Raw genomic sequence first — 26556 nt, 5'->3', positions numbered from 1 at the left:
GCTCAGAGGAATTCCAGGAAGGGCATGTGACCATCTCATGACTACGTTTCCCTGCACCACGCCACACTCACACTGCAGCCCACAGGAAGGGGCACCGTCAGGGCCATCGAGGGAGGCTGGGCGGGGCCTGGCTGCCCGTCACCACCTCTCCTGAAAGCGCTGATCTTTTTTTTTTTTTAATAGCTACTAGCCACAGGCAGCACTTTATTTTATTTTATTTTTTAAGGCTTTATTTATTCAATTTTCAGAGAGAGAGAGAGAGACAAAGAGAGAGAGAGAGAAAGAAAGAGAGACAGACAAGGGGAGGAGCAGGAAGCATCAACTCCCTTATGTGCCTTGACCAGGCAAGCCCAGGGTTTCGAACTGGCGACCTCAGTGTTCCAAATCGACGCTTTATCACCCTGCACCACCACAGGTCAGGCTGATCTTTTCTTGATATGGATTTTATTTATTACTTTGGAAAATTTCTCCCTTACTTTGTGTCCATGTTGAACATGTGGGAGTGATCAATTTTCAAACAAGTTACATATGAGACACTTTAGGAATCAGTGATATAGTCAATAAAATAGAAGGTGATAGAGGGGAACAATTTCAAGGAAAACTTGCCCAGGGAAATAATTTTTTTGTTAAAGTCTATAGACATGTGTTCATTTACTCCTTTTGGAATTCATTTGTGAACCTTCTTGCAGCACCCACTTAAGATCTGAGCACAAACGCTGTCTGGATGCGAGCCAGCCCGACCCTAATGAGCTTCAGGGAAGTGGATGTGCCTCTGCTTCCTGCTTCTGTCTCAGCCATCTGAGCGTGAAGGCTTCCTGCAGCTCCCAAACCCACTGACATTTAATTAGCACCATCGCTGTGATCCCACACAGCACGCCCTACCAGATGAGGCCCACAAAGCTCCACGCAGAGTGGGTACAAGCTAAAATAAATCTCCTGTCTGGCAGATAAAGATCTGCTTTTGCAAACTGGAACCTGTGAGTAGATCCTATTAGCCATTTGCAGGTACTGCTTTTCAGGAATGCCGCTGTGCTAAGAGGAAAGCAAATATAAATAGAAGGAGCCCCAAGAAATGTTAGAGGATGCACATTTTAAAACACACACACACACACACCACACCACACCACACACCACACACACACACACACACACACACACACCACACCACACACCACACACACACACACCACACACACACACCACACACACACACACCGTTTCTTCTGGAAACCAACTGCCATGGATTGAGGGTATACAGTTGCTAAGAGTGACAGCGAGACAATTTGAGTTGTAATGACACCAAGTGTCTGTCTCATTCTCCCTCCCCTCCAGACTTCAGCATTGATGTTTCACTTTCACACTGCTTAAGATCAGGATCAGACGAGGATACTTTGGCTCCTTGGAATCATTGCTTCTTGATCTGATGTAATTTGGGAGTATGTCTACTGCTCAGGTAGTAATCCCACAGCCTCCTCTGTTTTGGGCCCCATCACTCAATATGGAGTGCTCTTGGTAAGACCGCTGGTGACCTGCCAAGCACCAAATCCTGGGGTCCAGTTTATGGCTGCATCCTGAGCACTGAGCTTTGGGACCACTGTCCCCAGTCTTCATCCTGAGTCTCTCTCTTAGCTCAGGTTCATGCCCCATTCCTAAGATTTCTCCTTCTGCACCGTCTCCGTAGGTTTTTCTTCCTTCACCTTTCCTCTAACAGTGGTATCACTCAGGGTTCCATTCTCAATCTTTTACTCTTCCATTCCAGTTCTTTCCCTGAGAAATCTCATCACAATCACAATCCCTAATAGCATCGACATACTAACGTCTCTGTCCATCGATGTTCCAAGCCTGGCGCTCTTTCCTGAGAATTATGTATATATAATCAACCGCATGTTGTCCACTTTCAACCAGAGGTCCTGTAAATTCCTCAAACTCCAAATGACTAGAACCAAGCTCTTCTCTGCTAAGCCCACCTGCATGCCTCTTCTATCTCCAGTCTTGTGAAGTAGATGGCCAGCTACCCACCCACCATCTCTATACTTGGGGGTTATCCAAGACTCTTCCATCATCCTCACTCTCCCCACACTAGTCCCAGTCATTCATTCAGCTACAGATGCGGTGGTTCTTAGACTTCAGCAAAGGGCATTGGTGATAGCTTTTAATTACTCCTGGATAAAGGCCAAAATCCTTAGCAAGGTCTACATGCCCTCTTGACCTGACCCTACCAGCATCCTCAGCCTCATCTCTAGTCACTTCCTCCTTGTGCCATTCCAGCTCTCCTTTCTTATTTGGTTTTATTAGAAACTTGACACAGAAAGCAATTCGAGGCTCCAGGTTCTCACACTGCCTCTGGGGTCAAGAAATACATGCCCAGGCAGGAAGAATTATGGCTTTTGGTCATTAGTTTTTGTATGAGGTGTTTTTTAAAAGAGATTTTCCTGTTGATAAATAGCAGATATCAGTTCCTTTAATTTCTGAGAAGTGGGGGTTCACAGATATGCAAGTGAGGTGATACTCAGATCGTCTTGATAGCAGGAAGGTGGAAAGCACAACAGGAGATGGAAGGGAAGGGAACAAGAAGAGGCTATATGGAGGTCAGGTAATCAGACTCTCAGACAGCTAGGAAGCGGAGGAGAGCAAAAGCCTGAAGTGGCTTTTTTGAAAGTGTGGCCTACAGACAACCTGAAGGAAAACATCCAGATGGTACGGTAAAAAGCAATTTGGGGCTCTGCCCCAGACCTATTCAATCACATAAAGTCCAGGAATTTGATGCACACTACAATTTGAGAACCACTCTTTTTGACCTCAACTTTAATACACAGTGTTTCCAAAGTTGTATATCAGAGGTAAGCAGACTGTTTTTCCTCAGCTAAGTTTCTTTAGTTTGCCCTCTGACCTAGACCCTTACATCTGTCACATACTCCTGTTTTGTATTTCATTAATTCATACTCTCAGTCTAAGAAATGAACATATGCCTGCCCTGTCAATTGGTTAATCAATTCTCATTTCTGTTCAGGCTTCCAGTTTTCACATACTAAACTCACAGAATCACAGCAATGGAAAGAAAGAGCCTCTAATGCATTCTTTTATCCAGGCAGAAATGCCACGTGTGTGTGTGTGTGTGTGTGTGTGTGTGTGTGTGTGTGTGTGTGTGTGTATTACACTCATATACAAAGTGAACTGAACAGTAGAAATAAAAACACAAAAAATACTTAAAATAGATGACCTATCAATTCTTACTCATAAGGATATTTCGAATGTGGGAAATTATGGCTGTTGAAGATTATAAAAGCTATCAAAAGCACAGTTTGACAAACCACAGCTTGTGGGTCAAATCTGGCCTGCCATCTGTTTTTTTTAAATAGTTTCATTTTAACAGAGTCATGTTCATTTGTTTAGGTATTGTCTGTAGGGTTTTCTGCACTAGATTGGTAAATTAATTATTTGCAACAGAGACAATATAACCAGAAAAGCCTAAAATATTTACTATGTGGCCTTTTGCAAAAAGTTTGTAAACCTCTTATAAAAGAAACACAAACTTACAAATAGTTTGCAGATTTCATAAAAGTGACAAAGATGTTAGATAGATAGATAATACATACATATGTAACATGCATACATACATAAATTTCTAGATCTTTTGAACCAACCAATATTATACCTCTAAAACTGTTATTATTTCATTGATAATATAAATTCCAACAAGGGACTTTCCAGAACTTTCCCCTTCTATACAATTTCACATAACTATTTGGTTGTGATGTAGAAGGGGGACTTTTTTGGTCTGGCAAAGAATAACTATTTCCTTTTCTAAAACTTAACCTTTGAGTCAACAGTTTATTTTCCAGCAGTATTTTGTTACAATTGTCTTTCATCTTCCCATGCCTCTGCTGTAAGTAATTCTGCAACTCAAAATGCACCAACAGCCACAAGACACAAAAGATGAGCAAGCTCATTGTGTTATCTGTGAGACTTACGGACCTACAGGAATCTCTCAGCTATTAAATAAGAAAATTTTTTTTTCATATACCACCTTATTATTGTACCACTGGATTCATTGACTAAGGTTATTAGTTGGATTTCTTTGTCCCTCCATCCCATCCCATATTTCTACAATGTGTATTCAGGATAGAGTGTTAACTTTTCTTCATTTATATTTGAGCTAGGAACACAGGTTAATCAATAAACATGGTCAGATTCATGGAAGAACACACATACTCCGAGGTGCATATATCCAGAATATCACTTAATGCTTTGATATAAGTGTTTTTATATTGGTTTGCAAGTTTACTAATTATACAGTGTGTCCGTAAAGTCATGGTGCACTTTTGACCACTCACAGGAAAGCAACAAAAGATGATAGAAATGTGAAATCTGCACCAAATAAAAGGAAAACCTTTCCAGTTTCTGTAGGATGATGTGGCAGCATGTGTGTACGCGCAGATCATGACGTAACACCGTGTATACAGCGTAGCAGCCCATAGTCATGCCAGTCGAGATGTGGACAGTACAGAGGAAAGTTCAGTGTGTTCTGTGGCTCACTAAATTCGAATCCGTGACCAAAGTGAAACGTGAATATCGGCGCATTTATACCAAAGCGCCACCACATAGGAATATCATTACTCAGTGGGATAAGCAGTTGAAGGAAACCGGCAGTTTGGTGAAGAAACCCCGTTCTGGTAGGCCATCAGTCAGTGACGAGTCTGTAAAGGCTATACGGGATAGCTACCTAAGGAGCCCTAAAAAAATCTGTGCATGAGCCCACATCAAACTGCACTGAATAGGTATGAAACTGGGAGAGTTTTCCTTTTATTTGGTGCAGATTTCACATTTCTATCATCTTTTGTTGCTTTCCTGTGACTGGTCAAAAGTGCACAATGACTTTACGGACACACTGTATTTCCTATGGGTTTGTTTTGAATTGATTTGTCTTTAAATACTTGCTTGATAATGTCAGGGTATAAATTATTGCCTGATTACAGACACAGTCATCAAAAGACCTTTTTAAGACTTGTAATAATGCTTTTGAGTTGGTGGATATCTTGCGAAGAGACTTTTATACCATTTGTTTTTGTGTTACTGTGTTTAGCATTCTACAAAGTCATTAAGTGTCTCATTAATTTTATGGCAACATAAATAAAACTAAGTCCCCTAAGGAACAGGTTAGCGGAAATTTATGCTCTGTCACATTTCAGTAACAATGTCTACTGAGTTATTTTTTGGTACTGAAAGCCCTCAGGAATTTGGTAAGACGTGCCCTCCACTGGTTCCCTCCCACATCTGCACCAAACTGCCTTCTTCATCCCTGATGCAATGTCCCAGAGCACTTAACCTCCTCACACACATCATGATGAGTATTACCTCTTCCTCTGCTCATTTCTTGCCTACGAAGATGCCATCCTCTTTGTTTGCTACTTACCTACCTCTTACTGATATGTAAGATTTATCTAAAATATTAGCACTTCCACAAAGCCCTTTACAGTAACTCTAGCCAATACTACCCTGTTTCCTTTAGAGGCTATAGCACTTGCACCTGTAATAGTTCTCATTTACTCACTAACTCAATCAAAATCATTTACTGTATCAAACACAGTAGTAGACACTGGGTAACACATTTATGAACAACATGTTAACACCTGCTTTTACTGAATTTAAAGTCCAGTGGAGGAAACAAACACATAAATAGGCCACAGTACTTCGGGGACATATGTTCTATGATCAGAGTCTGCACAGTGTGTGATAAGGACACACAGGAGAGAATTAACTTGGCGCTGAGCAGCAGTAATGAGGAGGAGCTCAGGTTTTAGAGTCAGAGAGTCTGGTTTTGTGCCTAAGTTGGAGACTGCAGGAGAATCAAGAGTTCCATTACAGATAAAGTGTGAGATGCCTAAAATGCCATTCAAATGCAGATCTCAAACAAGCAGTTGGATGTACCAGTCTGGTATTCAGAATAGAGGCCCACGCTAAAGATATAAATTTGGGATTTATTATGGCACAGCTGGTATTTAAAGTCATGTGACTGGATAAACTCATCTAGAGAGTGAATGTCAACTAAGAAGATATCCGTGGAATGAGTCGTAAAACACACTGATTAGAACACTTCTAATAGAAGCAGAAAAGGAATAGGAAACAGTCTGTCTGCTCACTACCATCGAGTGGTTACAGTGGGTGATCAATAAAGAATGAATTAAGAAGCAGAAAAGTCATGGAATTCATTCTGATGAACCTTAGCATTTATAGAGCACTTCATATGCACAGGCTCTGTCCCACCACCAATAATATCACTACGTAAGGGTTCTCTCAATAACTTCCTCTTATTATTAATAGAAATTTTGTACTTCACTAATAGTATCAGGGATTTTTTTTTCTTTTCTTTTTTTTTTTTTTGCATCACATATGAATCATGTAGCATATATATTTCTTTTTCCGCTTTGGCTGCCAAGAAATAATTAATGCTCAAAGCAAAAATTAGTTAAAAATCATACATTTTGTTACCTCAAGCTTCTTTGTAATAGTAACATAGAAAAACATCTTTGAGGCCCTGGCCAGTTGGCTCAGTTGTAGAGTATAGGCCCAGTGTGTGGATGTCCCAGGTTCGATTCCTGGCCAGGGTATACAGGAGTAGCGCCCATCTGCTTCTCCACCCCTCCCCCTCTCCTTCCTCTCTGTCTCTCTCTTACCTTCCTGGAGCCAAGGCTCCATCAGAGCAAGTTGGCCCCGGGCGCTGAGGATGGCTCCATGGCCTCCACCTCAGGCGCTAGAATGGCTCCGGTCGCTGTGGAGCAATGTCCCAGACGGGCAGAGCATCACCCCCTGGTGGGCATGCCGGGTGGATTCTGGTTGGGCATATGCGGGAGTCTGTCTGACTGCCTCCCCACTTCTAACTTCGGAAAAAATTCAAAAAAGAAAAGAAAAATATCTTTGAGGTTGTGGGGAAAAGTAGCTGATCCTGGTTTTCTTAATTCTTTTAGAAAAGACACTTGCTATATTGTTAAGTTTTTAAGCAAAGTTCCTTTCAGTGCGTATATTTCCAAGTATCTTAGCCAAGACTAACAGTAGGTGTTTTATGTACCTGGGCAATTAGGAGAAGTCTATTTTCTGCAATCTACTAAAATAATATCTTGATATTTAAAAATGTTTGTTTTCAACTAAGTTCAAATATTGAAACATTTCTACATATCAAAGTCCTTTAATGAATGACCCTACTATTTTGACTGTTGTGTTGTTTAAGTTTATTTATATACACTTTGAATATAACTCAAATGTTTTGATCATTATTTATCCCCAAGGACTACAAAATAGCTATGTGCATTTTTAAAAATCTGGTGTATTCTGCAGAACTGTTTAGAAAACACTGTCTACCCTGCTGTCCTATGCCCTTGTATAAATTAATTTTAGAATATATACCAGCAAAAAGTTGGTCATTATGAATAGTATAAATATTAATTGCATCACCCATTATTCTTCACTTTTGGTTACCAAGAAACTCAGAGCTGCCTCTGATAAATAGTAAGAACATTAGCCAATGCCCTTAGCATACTCAGATTCCTTCTCCTTCTCAAGGCTTTTGATCTTGTATTCTAACAGTCTAATTATACAAGTACATTTTTTATTCAATCTCAAACTCCTTGTATAAGTAGGTAAGGTATAACTATATACATAAATATTCAGTACCTCCTTAGTTACTCTATTACATTATTTAAAACAAAATCTAATCCAGTAAAAGAGCCATCATGGTCCAACTACTCTACAGTGTCCATACATGTTTCTGTAAGTTTGCTCTGCAATCAAAACTCATGGGTTCCCATCATATTTTTATAGATGGGAAAGCCGAAGTCAGAGAAGTTAAGTGACATAAGCGGCTAATGAAGAAAATACAGGCTGTGGAGGTGAATAACAGCTAAGATGTTTGTACAGTATTCTAGCCAACATAATACTCAGCTGCAAGGGCCTCCAAGAGCTTTTTGAAAACCCAGCTGTGTTTTCAACTTCCTGCACTACAACCCATAATAAAGATGAAGTAATTGTAAGTTAGTTAAAACCCCTCAAAGATATTAAAGATGGAAGTTACGTGTCATATTACAAACCAATCCTTCCGTTTCTAAAGTAAATGAAGCAGTGCTGATTACTACATATTAGGTAAGAAAATCGAAGCTGAAGAGAAGTGAAGCAGCATTATGTCTCTAAGAAGAGCATTTTTAGTAGTCTGAGTAATAAACACATTTCATATGACTTTAGTATAAACTAAAATTTAGCTATTTGAATCAATGTATATGCATATCCCTTCAAATGAATATAGCTCAAGCAATTGCAGCTCTGAGATAAAAATTTTAAAGAAAAAATTAATTAATGAGGACTATCCAGACATCTAGCAAATTCCTTCAGCACGACATATAGAATCTCAATGCTAAATACGATGACCAGTCCTACCATCCTCTCTTGAAAGGCTTTCACAGAGGACAGGGTAACAACCCAAAGATCTAAAGTATAGTAGGAGCCTGACCAGGCGATGGCACTGTGGATAGCGCGTCAGTCTGGGATGCAGAGGATTCAGGTTCAAGGTCGCCAGTTTGAGTGTGGGCTCATTCAGCTTGAGAATGGGATCATAAGACATGACTCCATGGTCACTGGCTTGAACCCAATGTTGCTGACTTGAGCCCAAGGTCACTGGCTTGAGCAAGGCGTCACTGGCTTGGCTGCAGCCCTCTCCCCACCCTCTGGCCCCGCCCCTGTCAAGGCACATATGAGAAAGCAATCAATGAACTAAGATGCCGCAATGAAAAATCCATACTTCTAATCTCTTTTCTTTTCTGCCCATCTGTGCCTGTCTCTGTCTCTCTTGCAAAGAAGGGAGGGGAGGGGAGGGGAGGGAAGGAAGGAGGGGAGGGAAGGAGGGAGGGGAGGAGGGAGGAAGAAAGAAAGGGAGGGAGGGACAGAAGGAGGGAGGGACGGAGGGAGGGAAGAAAGAATACTAGGAAATGCTATGTATTTTTCTGCCTAAATAAAAAATATATAGAAGCAGCGATACCTAATTAGTTCTCTTAACAGACTTTGAATTCAGTGGTATAGTTGAAGTCAGAGGACACCTAGAAGCCAGAGATATGGCCAAAGCCTTCTACGTTGCAAGAATTCAGATTGATGCGCTAATAATTATATCACTTTGAAATAAATATAAGGCTACCAAACATGAAATGTTATGCAGAAAAATTATTGCTTCTACCAACCTTGGATTCATGATCCTTACACCAAACTAACAATTAGAGACTCCAATTTCAATTTATTTCTTAGATTGCACTTTTTATTGCTCCCATAAACCGTGAATTTGAGATATCATATAAATGGCAGTAATTCAAAGATTCCTTGTTCCCTAATGAAAGACACATTGATGCCTCTTAGAAGATTTAAACTATTATACCAAAGCATATTTTTTTCCCGATGAGAGTTTTCTTTGTGGAAAGTTTCTTTTTTTTTTTTTTAAATGAGGCCTCATGGGTGCCCAGGTTTTGTGAATCTACTACTATTGATGATTAAGCAGCCAACACATACATACATGAAATAAAGAACAATGCCATGATGATATTGAGCATGAGCTAGTGTGAAAGGATATATCCAGTTTAGGGTAAAAATAAACATAATTCAAAACCAAGAGAAGATCACTGAAGGCTGGAATTCACCAAGGAAATGGAGTTCCAGTTCTCACTTTGGATTTCAGAGGAACTAAGATAACACTAAAATTAGTTTTAAAAACAGGAGGAAGATATTTTATTAGTTTTAGTGGAATCGTGGCATCATGAACAATGTACCAGAAGTCCCTAGCATAAGGAAAGATATTATAGGGCCCTATCTATGTAGTTTGCTGACATGATTAGCAAATAGTGATCTACAAAAATAAAGATAGTGCGCTGTTGAATAATATCCTTAACTGTCAGAATGCTAATATGAGTTTTGTAGGATCCTATTAATTTTACATAGTATTACATAAAAATATTATCAGCATACATGCATTTTTCAATAAATTACTCCCCAAAACACTTCTTGAGTATTTACTATACACTAAGTATGTACTTGGCATTGAACAAAAAAAAAATTTGTATCTGTGCACAAAGAATATATACCCCAATGGAGAAAAATGTAAATAACTTTAATTATGATAGTGATGATGATAACAGAAAAATATTCTTATTCAATTTTTATTAAAATACTTAAATTATAAAATATGATAGCTTTAGAGTATGTCCTATTCTATTCATTCATTCATTTTTTTATCCATGCAACATTTTTTAAATGCCCACAATCAGGGTCATTATCAAAGATTTGGACTTAATTCAAAGTGCTGTAATTCATTTTATATAAAGATATAAGTAGATACCACAAAAGTCCCTACCAATACTCCCAAAAGAAATTCTTTTCTCTAAAATAGCTATGGTACATTTTTGCAGAAATTATTGCTTTTGCCTAGAATATTCTCCCCATCCCTCTATTCTTCATGATTCAGTTCAATGGCTGGTTACCTCTTCCGCAAGTCCTCTCCTGACTCTTAAGGGAAGCATATTTTGTGCATACCTCCATTTTAACAACAGCACATGGAATTGTAATGGTTTATCTGTCTCCCTAACCCCCTACACACAGAATTAATTGTGAGCTTCTTGATGGCATCTTTATTCATCCTTCCAATTTAGGAACTGGAATAATGCTTGACATAAGGGGTGCTTAGTAAATGTTCTTGCAGTACTGTCTTACAATAAATGAGTCTCAGGTACATTGTATATATTTATTATAATAGTCAAGTGTTAATAGCTAGTTACAGGTCCATCTCCACAAGTGTTTTGTTCTCCAAACGTGCAAGCTCACTGCTACTTTGAAGCCACTCTGGGATGCTCCCCCATAATTCCCCATTTCAAACTGCTTGCTTTGCTTTCTCACTTAGATACAGTTTCAGTTTCAGCTTCCCAGAGAAAGCCATCCTGACGACCCACCCCTCCTTAGTGTCTTTCCTCACCTTATTCTCATTCACTGCATAGCTACACTCTGGAACTGCTTTCTCTGATTTGTCTGCTCAGCACTGCTCTCAGCCAGAATGTCAATTCCCCGAGACCTGGTCTCTTGCTGGCCTTCTACGATGCTGCAGTTCTAGTATATAGCACAGTGCGTGAGATCTAGTAAGCACTCAAAAAATCCATGCAATTGAGTGAATAAGCGAGAAATTTGGACCTTTCACTCCATATGTAGCAAACTATGACTCAAGGGCTGAATTCCACCTTCTGTTTTGTATGGACTACTCAGTGTTTTTTAAAATATTTGTATGAGTTGTCAACTTTTAAAATTAGATGTCACATATTTAAAAAAATGTTAATTCAGGTTTCTTTTGTAGTAGGAGGAATAGTGGAAATCCGGGGCCAGCAATGGCGTTTAGAACTTCAGCAGAGGTGAGTGGTAACGCTGGTGGCCAAGGCCAGGCAGGTGCACTCTGGATTCGGGAAGCCGGTAGAGAAACTGTGGAGCCAAAAAGCCTGGGACCATTCTGTTTAATAGTCTCAAAACAGTGGACAAGCACACAGGCAGGGGAAAACCGCTTTTCAGGAAAAAAAAAACACAGCAAGAATGGCCCCTCACAGTGGTGGGCAGGCAATCTGCCATCAGCAATCCCCCTGCGTGCAAGCACCTGGTGCTGCCATGTGCTCACGCAGCAATCAAGCAAAGTGCTTGCAGCTGGTAAACCAGCGAGCAAGCCTAACACAGCTGCCCCACATTCCACCCCTTCAGGGTTGCTCACTTCACAATCTACATGACAGGAAACCAACAGACTACAGCAACAACAAAAGTTACAGAATAATTACAAAGGTGCCCTTCACAATGTTTCCCTGAGCACTTTGCCTAGGATGTCAACTGGAGGCCCACCTCTAACCCCCTACCCCATGGAAGGTGGGAGGGCCTGTATAGTCCAGGGCTGTGTCCATTGAAAGCAAAAAGTATCCTTGGTGCATCTCTGCAACTGGGTGAGAAGCAGTCCATGATAGACAGCCCAGCTGTCTGTGCAAATCACCAAGGTAAGAACTCCATTACAGGCAATGCTAACACCTGCTGCACATTAGAAGGGGACCAGTGGATTGCCAATTTCACAAGGGGCCTCTGGCCCCCTTCCTATCTTTGTTGGACCGGTCCCTCAGCCTTCCCCCTATTCAAACTGGAACAATGGGTCTTGGGGATTCTGAAACCTGAACGCCAGCCATTTTCCTGGCAGATGCTGGGCCACCTGCTTCCTCTGCTTTTTTCAATGGCTGGAACCTTTGTTCTGACTCAAGGTGCCGCCAGAGCTCTAACAAGACTTTTATTAGGCTTGCCATCTAATTTCTCTCTATCTGCCCCGGCCACAATGAAATCTACCCACATCTGTGTTTAGGTAACCTTCACAGACCCATTTCTCCTGTTAATCATGGGGGCAGCACAGGCAGCAGCCCTCACAGCCTTACGGTCCGTCTCTGTTCCAGAGAGCATGGTGCCATCCACCCACTATGTCCCACAGCCACAGCAAGCAGGCTACTAATGGCTTGGTGGGTCTGCCTGAATTGCACCTCCAACTCCATCAGCTCTGCCAGGGTATAAGGCTGAACCACAGAGTGCTCCACTACCTGGGGAAGCTGTGACTGCCCCTGAGGGACTCTTGGCTGCTGGGTCTTTACCTTCTTAACGACTCCCAGCTGGGCCCTGAGTCTATGGATGGCAGTTTCAGCCCAAGCCTTCTCATCCTTAGAAGAGCAGGAGCTGGAAATACTTGATCCCACTGACTCAGAGCCACTCCGCTGGCACGGATGCAGCTCCATCTTCAGCGCCCACTTTAGCTCCTGTGGCTGCCAGCTCTCAGCCTGAAGCTGAAGACTCAAAGCTCCTGAACTTGCAGTTGTTTCTCCAACAGCCATCACCGCCAACGTTCAGCTTCCAAGGCAAACTGCAACTCGTGAACCCTTAACTCTTTGTCCAGAGACTGCTCCAGTTCCAGGCGCCATTGGTGCTCAGCCTGGAATTCTTGAACCTGGTCTTCCTCCTTCACCAGCACTCACTCCAGTTCATGCAGTAGTTGCTGCTCCATATGCAGCTCATTCTGGAGCTCTCAGCCTTGCTCAGCTTCTCACACAGAGTTCTTGATTTCTTCTCACAGGGTTGTAAAAAACACCCAGCCCACGGTCCCCACCAGGAGAGCCACCAGGAACAGCTACTCCTCTACTCCACCTGTGGGGCAGCTGTGTTAGGCTTGCTCACTGGTGTACCAGCTGCAAGCTCTTTGCCTGATTGGTGCGTGAGCATGTGGCAGCGCCATGTGTGTGTGGCCTATGTAAGGCTATGGGTGATTGCCCCCGAGAGAGATGGGGGGTGGTGGATGGCTGGATGCCTGCCCACCACTGTGAGGAGCCATTCTTGCTGTTTGTGTGTCAGAAAAGAGGTTTTCCTGACTGTGTGCTTGTCCGCCGTTGTGAGACTTTATTAAATGGAATGGCTCTAATGCTTTCTGGCTCCACAGTTTCTCTATCATCTGCCTAAATCCAATGTGGACCTTCCTGGCCATGACAGCATCCATTGGCATTACACCACCCCTCAAAGTTGTCAGCAGCTCCATACCAACCTGCTCCGAACCCTGTCCACTACACCAAATGTAATGCTGGCAGCTGAGGCCAGGTAGGTTCACATCGGATTTGGGCAGAGAGTAGAGAAACTGAGGAGCCAGAAAGGGTTAGGCCATTCCAATTAATAAAGTTTCACAATGGAGGACAAGCACACAGGCAGGGGAAACCACTTCTCAGGTGAAGAAACAGCAAGAATGGCCCCTCATAGTGGTAGACAGGCCACCTGCCATGCCCCCACCCCCTGAACACAAGCACCCATAGCCTCACATAGGCTATGCACATGTGCCTCTGCCAGGTGCTCAAGCACTAATCAAGCAAAGTGCTTGCAGCTGGTACACCAGCAAGCAAGCCTAACACAGCTGCCCCACATGAGTCATGGTGGCCCGCTTTGGAGACTATCAGCAGATGGCCCCAACCATACCTGTCCCTATATCACTCAGTCACATGCACTGTCTGGCCCTGAAGGTAATTTAATCTGTGCCTGATCTCCTCTGCTAAAGCTGTCTCTGTGATCCATATCATGCATCACACAATATAACTCCTACAAACCCTGCCTTCACAGATTGCTTGCTGGTGCTAGTAAGTCTTGAGTTATATCTTTAGAGAGGTTAGCCTCTGACCTTATCCTTTTATTATTTCTGCATGAAAACGTGGAAAAAACATATAATTAATTATAAACCTTGAAATCATTATACATAGGAAGAAAATGTAGGTAAGTGTTTAATATATAGATCTCAAGGTTATGAAAGAAAGCGCTCATTGAAATATTTACAAATCAAATAAATTAGGGAGAAGTAGATATAACAATATGACTAAGTTTTATTAACCTAATTAAAATTCACTAGGAAAAAATAAACCACAACAGTATGGATACACATATTTTTAAGTAATTCATAGAAGAAATAGAAATGACCAACTAACATATTAAAAGATAGTCTTTTATCAGTAATCTGAAATATGTTACTTAAAATGAGATCCCATGTAATCTGTAATTCATTAGTTCATTCAACAAACATTTGTTGAAAGGTTACTATGTTCCAAATACTACTAGCCTGGCAAAGAATTTTTTAAATGGTAATAATTTTAGAATTCAGTAAGGTAAGTATCATCACATACTGTGCAAAACAATTTTATATTATGCATCAGTAACCATATAATAGTTACAACCCTGTGACCTAGTAATTAAACTTTTTGGAATTCATCCTAGGGAAAGAATCAGTGTAGCAGGCAAAGATTAATGCATAAGGATATTAATCACAGCATAATTTATAATATCAAAAAACATTAGAAATCTAAATGTTTAACAATAAGGAGCTATTCAATAAATTATAGTATAATCAGTGAACAATTATTCAGACATTAAAATTATGTTTTCAGGCCCTGGCCGGTTGGCTCAGTGGTAGAGCATCAGCCTGGCGTGTGGGAGTCCTGGGTTCGATTCCTGGCCAGGGCACACAGGAGAAGCACCCATCTGCTTCTCCACCCCTCCCCCTCTCCTTCTTCTCTGTCTCTCTCTTCCCCTCCCGCAGCAAAGGCTCCACTGGAGCAAAGTTGGCCCGGGCACTGAGGATGGCTCTGTGGCCTCTGCCTCAGGCACTAGAATGGCTCTAGTTGCAACAGAGTGACGCCCCAGATGTGCAGAGCATCGCCCCCTGGTGAGCGTGCCGGGTGGATCCCGGTTGGGGGCATGCGGGAGTCTGTCTGACTGCCTCCCCGTTTCCAACTTCAGAAAAATACAAAAAAAAAAAAATTATGTTTTCAAGGACCATCTAGTGACATGGAGAAATGCTCATGCAAAATGTTAAAGCCTATATTTTAAAAATAATTTCACAGAACCAATTAAATGTGATCCATTCCTTCTGGCCTTATGAGCCAGGAGTTCTTTTTGCTTTCCATTGACTTGCTATCAGTAATGCTGGTGGCCAAAGCCAAGCAGGTCCACTTCAGATTCGGGCAGACGGTAGAGAAACTGCAGAGCCGGAAAGCATTGAGCCATTACCATTTAATAGAGTCTCACAACGGTGAACAGGCACACAGGCAGGGAAAACCTCTTCTCAGGCACAAAAAAAGCAAGAATGGTCCCTCACAGTGTGGGCAGGCAATATGCCATCCACAATCCCCCTGAGCGCAATATGCCATCCACAATCCCCCACAGCCTTATATAGACCATACACACGTGGCACTGCCATGTGCTCACGCACCTATCAGGCAAAGGGCTTAAAGCCAGTACACCAGTGAGCAAGCCTAACACAGGTGCCCCACATTATCTAATAACTTTTTTTCACCCTGTAAAGCAGATAATATTTCTCTATATTGTTCTTAAATTTTAGTAGGTATTAAAACAGAGGGTATCACATATTCACAGCAGCATTATTCACAATAGCCAAGATATGAAACAACCTAACCCTCCATCAAAAGGATAAAGATGTGATATAGATATATGTATATAATACATATATATATGAAAAGACATGCAGGGTTATGATTATTACAATATCTCTGTTAACTCTGTGTTTAGCATACTCACAACTATAAACCTACTTCTGCCCCACCCTGTGTGTGGGGGGCTGTATGTATATACAGACATATCTACATACATACATACACATACATACATACAGTTGAATCTCATTCGGCCATGAAAAAGAAGGAAATCTGGCTGTTTCCAACAACTTGGAGGAACTTTGAGGACTTCATGCTAAGTAAAATAAACCAACAGAGAAAGACAAATACTGCATAATATCACTTATATGTGAAATCTAAAAATGTCAAACTTGGAGAAACAGAGAGTATAGTGGTGGTTAACAGGGGATGGGGTAGAGGAAATGGGAAGATACTGGCCAAGAGTATAGATTTCCAGTAAGATTAACAAATTCTGGAGATGTTACGTGTAGCCTAGTGATTGTGGCCAATAATAATGTACCACATAATTGAATGTTGCCAAGAGACTAGATTATATAATATGTGTATGCGTTCTCACCTCCAAAGAGAAGTGTTAATTATGCAACTAGATGGAGTTGTTACCTAATGCTATGGTGGTAGTCATTTTACAATATATAATTGTATAAACTCAACACATCATATATCTTTTTTTAATTTTTTTTAATTTTTATTTTTTTGTATTTTTCTGAAGCTGGAAACGGGGAGAGACAGTCAGACACACTCCCGCATGCCCCGACCGGGATCCACCCGGCACGCCCACCAGGGGGCTACGCTCTGCCCACCAGGGGGCGATGCTCTGCCCCTCCGGGGCATCGCTATGTCGCGACCAGAGCCACTCTAGCGCCTGGGGCAGAGGCCAAAGAGCCATCCCCAGCACCCGGGCCATCTTTGCTCCAATGGAGCCTTGGCTGCGGGAGGGGAAGAGAGAGACAGAGAGGAAGGAGAGGGGGAGGGGTGGAGAAGCAGATGGGCACTTCTCCTGTGTGTCCTGGCCGGGAATCGAACCCGGGACTTCTGCACGCCAGGCCGACGCTCTACCACTGAGCCAACCGGCCAGGGCCACATCATATATCTTAACCTTATACAATGTTACTTGTCAATTATATCTCAAGAAAGCTCAGGGTAAAAATAAAATAAAAGGTCTCAAATGGAAAAACAAAAATTGTTACATGGGACCAAAGAAATGATATGGCTTAATATATGTCAAACATATTCATAGTACTGAACAATGTTCCAGACGGTGGGCAGTGACTATTGTATAGAAATACAGAATAAAGAGGAGAGAGAACAGGAAGAACACAGAATAAAGAAAACCAAGACCAGAGCAGCACAAGGACAGCATGTGGAGGACAGAAAGCCCAAGAGGACACACAGCTTAATTTTAAGGAAATTCTCTGCACGAACTTAAGAAGTTCCCTTTTTTAAGTATTTATAGTTTTATGTAGATCAGACAAGAAACTTACAAGAAGCATTATTTGTTTCTTGTAACACCAACCACAAGAAGGACCAAAAAGGATGTCACAGTAGAAAAAGCAGAACTACCTCACTACCATAAAAAGAATAACAACAAAAATTGAAAGTCTGAGGGCACCAAAATAAACTGTCTGTACAAAAGATGAGTATAGTAAAACAAGGAGGAAGTTGAACCTCGGTTTTGGAATTACTGAACAGTGCAAAGGCACAAACCAGTCTGCATGGTCATCAGCATGCAGAAGCCAAATGATTCCACACTCACAATGAGAGCAGTGAGATTGAGACTCAGCCAAACCCTCAGAGAGCAGCTGCATGGTTACTTCTGGAAGCAAAGCTTACAAACACCATTGTTTTGTATTTCTGCCTCAGCGTTTGGTACAAGAGGTTCATGAGGAACTCAGCAACTGTGTTTGGCCTTCCAAGAAACCAGATGTAGTATCCTACCTACAGAAAGCCAATGAAGTCACTTGAAAAATCAGAAGAGCACAGTGGGCTCTCTTCTATGAGTGAAAACTGATTTTTTTCATGATAAACTAGTGGGCGGAGTCACCCCATAGAGAATATATTTCTAAAGTGGCAAGGTAACAACTCTCTGTGTCACTATAAGAAAAATAAGCAGATAATTGCTTATCTCTATACCAGTGAGATCTTATGGCACACATAAACTAATTACTACAATTCTGAGGCATACCAAAAAATATATTGCATTTTTTGTCAAGCTGACAAAAAAAATAGGTCTAATTTTGATTCGTGCACACTGGATAGCTATTGTTGTCATTTTTAAAATATAATCTATTCTCTCCAAGCAGTCTCATAAACTCAAATCCATCCAAATTATCGGTTTTTAGGTGATCTTTATTTTTAACTTCTTTCATGTTTTATAGCATTATCTTTTTATCTATCACTAGCTCTATCAATAGCTATCACTATTTTATCTATCAATTGCTATCACTATTCATTATTCTCATTCTCCATACTGCTCAACATCTACCTTAGCCTGGTTTTAAAATTTGTATTCTCTATTCTTATACTTAATCCACTTAAAACTGAATTGACCTAGCATAAGCCCTTTCTTGACCTTGACATTTTTACTGTTACTGGTAACATGAGATTTCATTTTTAAACACAGTCTTTATGAACATGAGGTAATCTGGCTCAAATATCTACTATTCTACTGGTTCCAGAGCTGACTTAGCTGGTCTGGTTAAAAGCTACATGATCAGGTCCTGGTCATGGAGCTGCTCACTGGTACAGAGGGAATAACTGCCCCAGACAAAGCAAAACTAGGTCTCACTTAAGAAAACATGGTTGGCTATAGTTCCCAAACTCCTTCCTCTGAAACGTCCTGCTGTTCGCTCTGCCCTCCTCTTTCTGCTGCTTCCCATCCACAATTCTCCAGCTTGGGAAGTAACTCCTCACCCACTTGCACATGCTGCTGCACCACATTTCTGTACTCGGTAGAGTAGCAGTAAGATTTTAATTCTCAGCCTGTGATTTTTTTCCTTTCCGCTCACATTCAATCTCTAGTTATTCCTTTTCTAGCTTGACTCAATTCCTGTCACCTGATTTCTCTCTCTCTCTCTCTCTCTCTCTCTTTCTCTCTCAAACTACACCTTGTACACATCTCAAAGCTCTCATGTCTTACTTCCTTCAACTTGTCCCTCAGTTTAGCTTTTAGTTTCTCAATACCTAACATTCCTTTTTGGTCTTTCTAGTTATAACCCATCTGCCCTTATCTATTTTTCTGTCCTATATATGTATTTTGCTATACAATCAGAGACCTAAAAAATCTTTTCAATGATCCAACTATGTTACAAAACTATAGCAACTTCTTTTAGAATATTATTGTAAAGTTACATATATAGTAAAGGTAATAAATTTATCACTTATAAAGCTAGTTTAAAGGTTAAAAGAAAAAAGTATTGAAAATATCCATGATTATAATAATCAGTTAAGGGATATACAAGATAATAAAAAGATGTAAAATGTGACATCAAAAACATAAAATGTAGGCATTGAGCTTTACAACAGAATCAAACTTGTTATCAACTTAAAACAGACTCATATAAATATAAGTTGTTATATGTAAGCCTCATAATAATCACACACACAAAAAAAATTCTATAAAAATACACAAAAAATAAAGAGAAAAGGACAGGCATATCACAAAAGAAAATCATCAAAGCACAAGGAAGAGAGCAAGAGAAGAAGAAAGCCACAGGAGAAACTACAAAACATCCAGAAAATAATTAATAAAATGAAAAATGCACATATCTAGCAATAATTACTTGAAATGCAAATAGACTAAATTTTCTAATGAAAGGAGATAGAAAAAGTGAATGGATTAAAAAAAGACCATCTATCTGCTGCAAACAAGAGACTCAATTTAGACATAAAGATATGCATAGATTGAAAGTGAAAGGATGGGCCCTGGCCAGTTCGCTCAGTGATAGAGCATCAGCCTGGTGTGTGGATGTCCTGGGGTCGATTCCCAGTCATGGCACACAGGAGAAGGAACCATCTGCTTCTCTACCCCTCCCCCTCTCCTTTTCCTTTTTCCTTTATTCACTTCCCCTACCACAGCCATGGCTTCATTGGTTTGAGCAAGTTGCCCTGGGCACTGAGGATGGCTCTATGGCCTCCGTCTCAGGTGCTGAGCAATGGAGCAACAGCCCCAGATGGGCAGAGTATCACCCCTAGTGATCTTCCAGGTGGATCCTGGTTGGGGTGCATGTAGGAATTTGTCTGTCTGCCTCCCCTCCTCTCAATAAAAAAATAATAATAAATTTTTTAAAAAATATTAAAAAAGAGAAAGAGAAGGGATAAAGATCTTGCATGCAAATGGAAACAAACAAACAAAAAATGCCAGAGTACCTACATTTATATCAGACAAAATACTTTAAAACAAGAAAGGTAATAAAGATATAGAAAGGCATTACATAATAATGAGATGTTCACTCCAACAAGAAGATATGAGTTCACTTTCACCACTCTTATTCAACATAATACTGGAAGTTCTATCTACACCTATCACATAAAAGAAGGAATAAAAAGCATCAAACTGGAAAGGAACAAATAGAACTTTCATTATTTGCAGATGGCATGATATTACGTATATATAATGAACCCTAAAGGTTCCACCAAAAAAATACTAGAATAAATGAATTCAGTAAATTAGCAGGATACAAAATTAATATCCAGATATCAGATGTATTTTATACACACCAATAATGAACTATTGGAAAGGGAAACTAAGAAAATAATCCCATTCACAATTGATTTAAAAGGAAGAAAATACCTAGGATAAATTCAATCAATGACGGAAAAGACTTGTACGTGGAAAATTATAAGACACTAAAGAAAGAAATCGAAGAAGATAGAAATAAGTGGAAGCATACACCATGTTCATGGATAGGAAGAATTAACATCATTAAAATGTCTATACTACCCAAAGCAATCTATAGATTCAGTGAAATTCCTTTCAAGATACCAATGGTATATTCACAGAACTTAACCAAATATTCCAAAAATTTATATGAAACCACATAATGCCATTATTAATGGCTATCATCAAGAAATCAACAAACAAGTGCTGGTGAGGATGTGGAAAAAGGGAACCCTCGTGCCCTGTTGATGGGAATGCAGACTGAAAGTCACTGTGGAAAGCAGTATAAAGTCACCTCAAAAAATAAAAAATGGAACTGTCTTATGAACAAGTTATTTCATTTCTCGGCCTATATATGAAGAAATATAAAACACTGATTCAAAAGAATATATGCACCCCTAAGTTCACTGCAGCATTATTTACGATAGCCAAGATATGGAAGCAGCCCAAGTGCCCACCAGTAGATAAGTGGATAAAAATGCTGTGGTACATTTATACAATAAAATACTACTCATCCATAAAAATCCACAAAAGGAAATCTTACCTTTTGTGACAGAATGGATGGACCTGAAGAGTATCATGCTAAGTGAAATAAGCCAGTCAGAGAAAGACCATACACTTTCACTCACATGTGGAATCCAATGAACAAAATAAACTAACAAACAAAATAGAATCAAACCCAAACATACAGAGAACAGATGGTCAGGGGGAGGGGGTTTAGAAGAATGGATGAAAAAGGTGAGATGGGATTAAGCAAAGCAAATAAAAAAAAGTGTAGACACAGACAACAGTGTGGTGGTTACCAGAGGGGTGGGGACAGGGAAAGGAGAAGAGAGTAAAGGGGGATAAATGGTGATGGAAAGGGACTTGATCTGGGGTGGTAAACACACAATACAGTATACAGATGAAGCATTAAGGAACTGTACACTTGAAACCTATATAATTTTATTAGTATCACTTCAATAAATTCAATACAAATAAAAAATTAAAAAACAAAAAGATGAGATTTGTAAATATTTAGGTATCCAACATAGCAGCAACTAAATATATAAAGCAGATGTTGGCAAACCTAATGGGGAAAAAAGACAGCAATACAGTAACAATGGGATACATTAATACCCCACTTACATATAAGAATAAATAATCCAGACAGAAAATCAATAAGGAAACACTGGCCTTAAATGGTACCAGATGGACTAACATATTCACAGAACATTACATCCAAAAGCAACAGAATACACTTTCTTTTCAAGTGCACATAGAACATTTTCCGAGCTAGATCCTATGTTAGGCTACAAAACAAGTCTTAATAAATTTAAGAGGATTGAAATTATATTAAGCATCTTTTCTGACCATGCTATATGAAACTAGAAATTAATTACAAAAAATAAACTTACACCATACACAAAAATTAACTCATAGTAGATTAAAGACTTGGATATAAGACCCGAGACCATAAAACTCCTAGAGGAAAACACAGGTGATAAGCTAGGTTTTGACACAGGTCTTGATGATTACTTTTTAAATCTGAGAACAAAAGCAAAAGTAAACAAGTGAGACTAAATCAAACTGAAAAGCTTCTTCTGTCCTGCAAAGGAAACTATCAACAAAATGAAAAGGCAACCTACTGAATGGGAGAAAATAATTGCAAATCATATATCTGATAATGGGATAATATCAGAAATACATAAAGGACTCACAACTCAAAAGCCAAAAAACCCAGTAACCCAATTAAAAATGGGCAGAAGATCTAAATAGACATTTTGCTAAAGGAGACAAACAAATGACCAACAGGTACAGAAAGAGATGCTCTAGGTCATTAGTCATTAGGAAAATGCAAATCAAAATCACAATGAGAGGCTCTGGCTCCGTGGCTCAGTAGATAAAGTGTCATCCAGGTGCATCGAGTTTGTGGGTTTGATCCCTGGTCAGAGCACATACGATAAGCAATCAATGAGTGCACAACTAAGTGAAACGAGTTGACACCTTCCCCCCCTTTCTCAAATCAATGGAAAAAAATTTAAAATTTATATACTACCTTGCTCTTGTTAAAATGATTATTAACAAAAAGACAAGAAATAACAAGTGTTAGCAAGGGTGAGAAAAAAGGGAACCCTCCTGCACTGCTGCTGGGAATGCAGACTGGTGCAGCCACTGTGGGAAACAGCATGGAGGTTCCTTAAAAATTAAAAATAGAACTATCAGCCTGACCTGTGGTGGCACAGTGGATAAAAGCGTTGACCTGGAAATGCTGAGGTCGCCGGTTCGAAACCCTGGGCTTGCCTGGTTAAGGCACATAGGGGAGTTGATGCTTCCAGCTCCTCCCCCCTTCTCTCTCTCTGTCTGTCTCTCCCTCTCTGTCTCTCTCTCTCTCCTCTCTAAAAATGAATAAATAAATAAATAATTTAAAAAAATGTTTCCAAGAGTTTATGCATACACACACACACACACACACACACACACACACACACACAAGGGACCAGGGCAAACAAAATAAGGTTTAAAAAAAAATAAAAAAAAATAGAACTATCATATTATCCAACAATTTCACTTTCAGGCATTTGTTAAAAAAAAAAAAAAAGCAAAAACCCTAATATAAAAATATGTGCATTCCCATGTTCATTGCATCATTATTTACAATAGCCAAAATATCAAAACCACTTAAGTTTCCCTTGATGGATGAATGAACAAACAACCACATACACACATACAGAAATATCATTCACTCATAAAAATGAATCTTGCTATTTGCAATTACCCCAATGAACCTCTATCATTATGCTAAGTGAAATGGATCAGAGAAAAGACAAATACCATGTGATCTTTCTTATTTATAGAATCTACATATTCCAATACCCAAGTTCATAGATAGAGACAATACAATTGGTTACCAAAAGCAGGGAGAGAAATGGGTAAATTGTTTTGTTTCATTTTTAGTATAAATAATTAGGATTAAAGAAATTTTAGTATTTCACTCCTTTCCTGAGTTTTCGGTAAAAATACTTAAGTTTGCACACACTAGACAGTGATATAAATGATAGAGAGGGGCCAGGAGTGTCCAAGGGCAACCTTTTAACACCTTAAACTCACAGAATGCTGTATGTTAATGATATCTCAATAAACTGGAACAATAAAAACCACTGATCTACCCAGAATCTTACTTTATATCTATCAATGTTTGTTTCATTAAGTGAGACGATGTATAAAAAAGTAGGAAAAGGGAGAGATTGTCAATGGTAGAAAATGATGATAAAGTAAACTTGGGAAAGTCTAAAGCTTGGAGCTTATTCCGTAAAAAAAAAAAAAAAAGAGGGTGCTAATATAAACAAAATTAAACTGGCACATACACATTTAAAATATTTAGCTTCTAAACAATCTGCATTAGATAAAATTAGAACTTCTGCATCAGAAGTACCAATAGATCTTCATGTTAATCAAATTAAGTTGACCAAATAAGAGTTATCAGGCAACTCTTTTCATTGTAATCATAAAATGGAAATGGTTCTTCCAAAAGAATGCAGAAATTAAGACTAATATTGTTAGAATTCCAATGGAAACCAGTTAGAGGAAGCATGGCACTCTAATTCAGAGCTCAGGAGCCATATGCAAGGTTTGTCCTGACAGGACCTCAATGTGCTCCCTTACTTCATAGTCTGTCTTCTTAGTAGCTTCTCTTCCTCTCTCCTTGAAGGCTTCCACTTGTTGCCATGGTTTACCGATGGCAACAAGTGGAACTCCCTCAGGCTCTGACATGGGACTCCCTCCTGAACCAGCAACTTTTGGTGCCAAGGATTGTTTTCTTATGGATCAGTCCCTAGCATAGCCCTGGAGAAGAGTCAAGCATCCTAGGGGCTTTTTCCCCTCCTTGGCTCAGAGCAACGGGGATGAGCGCCAAATAAATGAAGGAACCAGTACTTGAAAATACAAAAAAAATCCATGACACAATTCATAATTGATAAGATGAACAAAATAATATAAAGATATGAAACGCGATACCTGATGAGCCAGAATATAGATATTGTGTCCAACATCTTTTGGGGAAACACCATCATCTCCACTCTCATCATTCCCATGATCGCATTCCAATCCTTGGTTATAGGCATTCTTCATCACATCCACCTATCAATAACACAAATTGAAACAGCAAGGCTTGAAATGCCACAAACAACATGCATTTTACACTGTTTATGGGTATCACTGTAAGCTGGGATGCTTCTAAGACTTGAAAAGTAAACGGATTAAGCAAAGGAAAAAAAACTCAGACAAAAATATGGTGACAAGAGGAAAAGGATTGGGGGAGGTAGAAGAGGGTGAAGAGGGGTAAATGGTGATGGAAGGAGACTTGGGGTGATGAACACACAATACAACATAAAGATGATATATTATAAAATTGTAAACCTGAATTCTATATAATTTTATTAATCAATGTTACCCCAATAAATTCAATACAAAGAAAAAAAATCATTCACAACAGTTTAAAAAAAAAAAAGAAAGAAACTCTAAATGAAAATGCCCTGGAAACCACGTTTATTTAAATTAACTTGGAACTATTTTCTTTCAATAGCCCCTGTTTTCCTTGGAAATTTTTGCTTGACTTTTGAATGCTGACTGTGCTAAAGTTCCCATAAATTAGGAGATCCTGTAACTCCTAATAAATAATAAGGTAGCCATTACTTACTAAGTGCCCATGAGATAACAAGGACCCATGCTGCCTGACATCATCCTCTGCACTGAAGACCCAACAGCAGATACAACGGCGTATCTACCCTCAAGAGGCGAACATAACAGCCCTACAGAAGACTAAGTGTGAGGTACTAGCTCCCGGCACGGGTACTATCTCAGTCAAGAGGGGTTGAGGCTGGGCCATAAGGAAAAGGGGGAGGATGAGATAAATGTGTTTAGACAGAGAAAATAGTATTTTCTTTCTTTCTTTTTTTTTTTTTTTTTTGTGACTGAGACAGAGAGAGGGACAGATAGGGACAGACAGACAGGAAGGGAAAGAGATGAGAAGCATCAGTTCTTTGTTGTGGCACCTTAGTTGTTCATCATTGCTTTCTCATATGTGCCCTGACCAGGGGCTACAGCAGACCAAGTGATCCCTTGCTCAAGCCACCAACCTTGGGCTCAAGCTGGCGACCTCAGGGTTTCAAATCTGGGCCCTCAGCATCCCAGCCCAACGCTCTATCCACTGCGCCACTGCCTGGTCAGGCAAGGAAATAGAATTTTCAACAGGCTATTACATAGTGCTGTTTTTGAATGAATATATAACCTATTGCCCCATGTAATCATAAGTATAAAAGATATTGTTTTTATTTGCATTGTTCAGAAAGAGGTAATAACAATTTTTGAGGGGTACAAAAATAACAAGTTTTGAGGGTATACACCTCCCTAATATATTCCAATATACAAACTAAAGCAAACTTTTCTTGCTCATCTCAGCCCACTGCTTTGCAAAGGCTAGATTCTCATTACACATGTTAAATCATAATGTGTCTTATCTTTCTCTTTATCTGCCCTCCTTGCTCCATTCCTTAGTATTAAAGAGAGAAGCAAATGAATGCCTTCCATAGAGTTTCCCCATAACACCAACAGTGGTGCTCAGAAGACTAGGCTCTAGTCACTAGGGCATTAAGCTATATGGTT

General features: G+C 39.9%; 1 protein-coding gene across 2 annotated transcripts in view; it reads right to left on the bottom strand.

Annotated features, from left to right (window-relative positions):
- The window catches only part of ITPR2 (inositol 1,4,5-trisphosphate receptor type 2), a 527270-nt gene that overhangs the window by 122255 nt on the left and 378459 nt on the right, over positions 1-26556 (bottom strand). For both annotated transcript variants that reach the window (XM_066354092.1, XM_066354101.1), the window contains one exon: positions 24910-25032. In XM_066354092.1, the coding sequence (XP_066210189.1) occupies positions 24910-25032 (123 nt within the window). The remainder of the gene's footprint in view (positions 1-24909; positions 25033-26556) is intronic.

Source organism: Saccopteryx leptura, chromosome 1 (genome assembly GCF_036850995.1).
Source record: "Saccopteryx leptura isolate mSacLep1 chromosome 1, mSacLep1_pri_phased_curated, whole genome shotgun sequence".
Lineage (NCBI taxonomy): Eukaryota > Metazoa > Chordata > Mammalia > Chiroptera > Emballonuridae > Saccopteryx > Saccopteryx leptura.
Note: the sequence above shows the minus strand (reverse complement) of the source record. Positions and strands in the feature narration are given on the sequence as shown.